Source organism: Temnothorax curvispinosus, unplaced genomic scaffold, assembly GCF_003070985.1.
Source record: "Temnothorax curvispinosus isolate PA1 unplaced genomic scaffold, ASM307098v1 QBEX01004614.1, whole genome shotgun sequence".
NCBI classification, from domain to species: domain Eukaryota; kingdom Metazoa; phylum Arthropoda; class Insecta; order Hymenoptera; family Formicidae; genus Temnothorax; species Temnothorax curvispinosus.
Genome location: NW_020214394.1, coordinates 21,961 through 27,823, shown reverse-complemented (window position 1 = coordinate 27,823; position 5,863 = coordinate 21,961). Strand labels below are relative to the sequence as shown.

Below are 5,863 nucleotides of genomic sequence, written 5' to 3'. Positions count from 1 at the left end.
TTACTTTATCAGGAACAGAGCGAAATTAATCTAACATTATTAGAGCAATAAAAAGTAAAACACATTAATTAATATCATTTACACAATATACGGCCGCCATGAAATTCATGCATACATATGTTATTTCTATCAGGTTTATTTATTGAATTTTACAATAAGATTTAATGGTTTCTTGTATGAAAATGAAAATATTATAAATATAATTAACAAATTGCAACATATATATTACAATAATTGAAGATCAAAAGACAAAAGGATAAAGAGAATTTTAAATGTTATAATTTATATTTAAGAGTTAATATAGGTTAGAATTAGGTCAATATTGGTATAACTAGCTCCTACTCCGTACACTTTAGAATTACTCTGAATTATTGAGCGTTTAGAATTGATCGGTTTGAATTAACGGCGGTATAATTACAAGCGTCAACAATAGCGTCAATGGTTGTGATGCAACAATAGTAATATTACTCTTATATATTTATTAATGTATTGGTTTTTCGTAAACGTTAAAACCACGCGTACAACAATTCCAATAACGTTGATCTCAAACAGAACTTTCAGAGGGATGGGAGAAATGAATCGTTTCGTTAGAATTTAAGGAACTTTTATTGAAATGTCAGCTGTTTAATTGTCAACAATGTCAAATCCGTGCTTCGCAAATTTGAAAACATAGAGATTCATGTAAGATATAATATGGTTTAGTTTAAACGCGAATTGGAAAGCATTCCAAAAATTTCGTGTAATATTTGTTGAATGTCGCGGTGGATTCCAATATCACACGGAATTTTCAATTCCGCCTCAATCTTCTCATATTGGCTTAACCTGAAACTGCGGTTGCACGATTGTGAATCATAATTCACATGCGATATGAATGTGTCATGTGCAAGTTTATTATTACATATTGTTTTGACATAATCAATTAATTAGATATTAAGCTAATTACATACAGCGTTAAACGTTTGTTTTTTTTTATACCGAGTTCTACATTTTATAATTTGTTTATTTTTAGTTCTTTTTCTTCCCCCCCCCCCCCCATCGCCGTTTCCTCTTTTTTTCATATATGTATTTCTGTAATTACATCAGTAACGTTTATCAATTTATTTTTATCCATCTGTAATTATCTCCCTCCATCTTTATCTGTAAATTGATTATAATTTTATTCCATAATTGTAAAGAAACGCGCGTAAAAGCACGTTTATTCGTACGTCAAAAGATGTGTTTAAAAAACATTTGAAAAGCACAGCTAGCGTCATCTGCAGATGAAATCCCGACGCAGTCGGTAAAATCAGGAATAAATTATCGTCTGCTATTTTCCCCTCACGTGCTGTTCGCGCGGTGCGGTGGACAGGTGGTAGACTTTGAGGTTATGTTTTGCACGTCGAACAATATTATAAATCAACCACGACGTATATCGTGTCTGATTGTTAGTCATTTATGATCACAGACGAGTCGGATTGTCGAAAAGTTCATTTGTGTTTAGATTCGGGCATTGTGGGGTTTTTTTTGTGGAAATATGCAACAAACAGGGAACGAAGTCGGTGAAAAGAGGAGAGCTTGGACGGAGGAGGAGCGTTTGGAGCTTGCCGCGAAATTGGACGCCGAACTGGACGAGTATATAAATGGCCTGGAGAAGAAGAGTTACGCGGAAGGATGGCCGGAGGACAGGTGGCAAGAAGAGATGGAGAAGCATCCCTTCTTCATGAAGAAGGTGCCGGAACCCGGCGACGAACTGTCCCCCCTGATGGAAGGGCTGCAACAGCTCAAGTACGGAGAGGATGAGAATACTCCCGAAGGTGCGTTCTTCCTCGATACATGCAGACTTACTTGTTATACTTTGTCCTGCAAAGCGCACGTTGCTTCCCCGTCATGAAAAATATTCATGCGCATTACTTTCAATACAGAATTGGCAAGTAATTACAAGGAGGATGGAAACTTCAATTATAAGTATAAAAAGTATCGCCTAGCTATTCTTAGTTACACAGAAGGGATAAGAACGAATTGCAAAGATGACGATTTGATGGCTCAACTTTATAATAACAGAGCTGCATCACATTTCATGTTGCAAAATTACAGGTAGGACGTGCCTTCTGATGTTACATGATCGATGCTAATGATAGAGCTTACAGTTTAATGTAATAAAAATTACAGATCATGCTTGAATGACTGTAAATTGGCCTTGAAGTTTAAACCGCGATATCCGAAGGCTTTGAGTCGAGCTGCCACTTGTAGTTTTCACATTAGAGATTATGACCAATGCATCGACTTGTGTGACCAGTTCCTTGATCATAGTCCAACCGATAAAACGATATTGAAATTAAAATCTGATGCTGTAATCGCAAGAGTAAGCCACATTGATAAATATTAATATAAAAGTTAAGTTATGAAAGCAGAAGTTTCCATTCTTAATGCTATTTGTTACTTTGCTCTCGAAGGGGCGTTTACAACGAGACAAGAGAAAGCAGGAAAGAGAAGAGAAAAAATTGGACAAGGAGGATGAGAAATTGTTAGAAACAATTTCTCGGAAAGGTATTAGTTTAGAATTGACAAATGATAAGCAAAAGCTAGAATTGAGAGATCTAGAGCCTCAAGTACCACAAATAGCGCAAAGCAGAGTGCACTTTGACGATAAGGACAAGCTCGTGTGGCCAGTGATGATTTTATATCCAGAGACTCAACAAACTGATTTCATACAAAATTTTCACGAAGATACATTGTATGTTTTTTTTCTATTAAACTATACGATATACGATATAATATATCATATAATTATATTATTAATATATATTTTTAATCGTTCCTAGATTAATCGAACAATTAATCGAACTGTTCGAGGAACCTCCCGAGTGGGATATAAAACATCGTTATACTGTAGAAAATATAAATGTATATTTTGAAGGAAAGAACAAATGTTCCGTTCACAAAGTAGACATCCAACTCACGTTGGGCGACATATTGCGAGATAAACAGTGAGCATTTATCGGCTAGATGTTTTATAAATAAAGCATAAGCCGAGGCTTATTTTTAATATCAAAATTAATCTTTCAGGTTTATAGTTCGCGGTGGTACACCAGCTTTCCTGATACTCGTAAAATCCAGTGAAGCTGAGAAACATTTCTTAGCAAATTATTAAGTCTGTATTATTATGTGTATATTGTATATACTGCGGACATTTGTTAATTGACAATGAAATTTTCATTAATGAGGTATGTATTTTATATATCTTTGTTTAATAAATATATTTTTTATGATAAATATATACAATATACATATATAGAGCCGCCCTCTTACAAACGTATATTTTACAATTTTTACATCGTTGAAATTTGAAGCGAATATCAAGCAGACCACGTTCATATGTAGTTGCCTAAAAATTATGGGTCGAAAGAAAAAAAGTAGCTTCCCCAAAAAATATTACCCAACACGAAGACCCGGAAAGGCTTTCTTCCGTGTGAAATGTAAACGCATGAGCGAAAACACGGTTAAAAATTCGTCATCATCCCTCGGTCACGTAAAAAAGTAGAAATACCAATATGCTTCTTAGATCGCTTCGCGATAAAAAAAAACCATCTGTCTGGTAAAAGACCGGCGAGCTCTCCTTTGGCTCGAAACGCCCGCACGCGCGTTCGTGTACGCGGTTAAAAATTCGTGGCGGTCGTTCCCTTTTGTACAAAAGAATAGCAGTACCATTGCATTCTCTCCTTGAGACGCTTCACGAGAAGAAAAAGTATCTTGTTACGAGCCGAGGCCCGGAAGAGCGCCGTTCAGTCCGGAACACCCGCGTGTGCGAGCAAAAACGCGGTTAAAAATTCGTTGCGGTTATCCTTGCGGTTTTTTTTGCAGAAAATAAGAAAATAGCTTTCCCCAGAAGTCGGGGACCAGAAGAAGGTATAGTTTCTTGAATATCGTGGATCGACAATGAACAGTTTCTAAAAGTCATGGTCGGAGGGAAAAAAATGTCTTCCTTCAGAGAAAACCTTCATCGAACGAAAGGGCTGGTGAAAGACTGTCTACTTCAATGTTGTGACCGCCACGAATCTTTAACCACTTTTTTGCTTCATATATATTATCTCGAACTCGGTCCATCGTTTGAGAAAAAATGGATTTTGTTTTCGTCCTTTTTTTACGATTAATGCGGCCCAAGAGGGACGTGAATACGCAAGTTTTATAAAAATCGGTAAGTAAAAAAAGGGATTCAATGGTGCTTGTTAATTTTTTTCATTATTTATTAAAATTTGTTTCCTCGATAATAGATCGCTTCAGCAAAAGGAGAAAGAGTGCGCTTTCTTCTTTTTATCTCCGCGATTTGCTCTCGCGATCGTTGCCCGGAACGCAGCAGGATCGGTAAGCGGCATGGCAGGGGGTCGTCGATCGGAAGGTGGTGCCACCTGCAGCACCTGTCCGCGCCAGGTGAGAATAAAGAGAAGGAGCCGCAGTAGCCTGAAATTCAGTTGTGCCGTGCGGACGCCGTGGGACACGTGTGTACGTTGTCTCGATTCCGGTCGCCGCGGAAATTACGTTGAACTCGCGGCCGGTTCGGTGCGCGGAGACGCTGACGGTGGCGCAGCTCGTGGGATCCTACGAAGAAGGCACGAAGGAAGGTCGGCGCGTCGCAAGGGTTCCATTCAGGACCTTCCAGTCTCGCCAGGAAGGAAAGAGAGAGAAACAGCGAAACGCGGCAAACGGAGGGACGTCCACGGCCGTCGCGGAGCAGCGGAACGGGACGAGCAAACGATGCCGAAGCGATGCTGGTAAAATTCCTCACGTTACTCCGGCGCGTAACCCTTTTTCAATGCGACCGGCTTTGTTTCGTCGGTGCGCGGCGCTGGCCCGTCGCGTCGCACCTGCGCCTAAGCGAGTCCTGACCGACGGATCGACGACGTTTGCCGTGAAACAACTTGAGGGAAAAGTCGCTTTGTCCTTTTAACGGAGAGGCGAAACTAATACTTTGCGTTTCGTAAGCTCTCCAATTCTTTGGCTCGTTTGCGTTCCACAAATTGAGTTCCATCGACGTTTTATATTAATTTTTTTTTACTTATAACTCTTGATTGATTTATTTTAAATTGTTGAAAATATTCGTTATATTATGTAGTTAAATAGAAGTGATACATTAGATTAGATTATTAAGGGGTCACTATTGACTTTTTTCTGCAATTTATAGTATATATGAAAGAAAGTCTTTTTTATATTGTATTTGCATATTTAAATGCAGCTCGTCTTCTACATCTTAGTCTCCCAATCTGAAGATGCGTTAAAAAAGTGATGCTCTGGGACGCTTTCAAACTTTCTCGAGCCTTTGCGTAGGCATTTTTAGTGACTGATCGTTTGGAAAGTGTATCTTGTCTTGAAACATATCGCAGATGTAATTCAATTAAAAATTTTAAACGTGAAGCGCAATTAAGCAATTAGTAGATTCACGTTAGATAACTTTAATTAACAATTTTCTTATTAGATAACGAATTTAACTCACGAGAACATTCCGTTAATATTGAGATGTGTTAATGTGATTTATATTTGCTTTACGCCTATAGATATAAAATTCCGTGTCATATATATGACACGGAATTTTATATTTCGATCGCTATTTAACTTCTTAAAGTCTTAAACGTATAACATGCGGTAAATCAAACTGATTTGCCGCAATTTCAAAAATCCGATATCAAATTCCGATTTCGCGCGCCGTTCCTGAATTCGCAATTTGTGTCAGAGTGGCCGTTGTCTCATCTTTATTTCGAAATAAAGCGAGGAATGCGTAATGATAATGAGCCGATCTGCGCGGAATCGTGGTGTCGCGCACAATGCCATTAGTACACGACAATGGAGCTATGTCGGGCATTAAATTATTCATGGGATAGCTGTTGCATCG

General features: G+C 38.3%; 1 protein-coding gene across 1 annotated transcript in view; it reads left to right on the top strand.

Moving 5' to 3' along the window:
• The first annotated feature begins 1,334 nt into the window (after positions 1-1,334).
• Positions 1,335-5,863, top strand: part of LOC112453705 — a 16,600-nt gene continuing 12,071 nt past the window's right edge. Inside the window, 8 exon segments of the mRNA XM_025014610.1 lie at positions 1,335-1,793; positions 1,902-2,073; positions 2,149-2,341; positions 2,433-2,713; positions 2,802-2,966; positions 3,046-3,118; positions 4,216-4,350; positions 4,352-4,407. Of these exon segments, the coding sequence (XP_024870378.1) occupies positions 1,514-1,793; positions 1,902-2,073; positions 2,149-2,341; positions 2,433-2,713; positions 2,802-2,966; positions 3,046-3,118; positions 4,216-4,350; positions 4,352-4,407 (1,355 nt within the window). The 5' untranslated portion in view covers positions 1,335-1,513.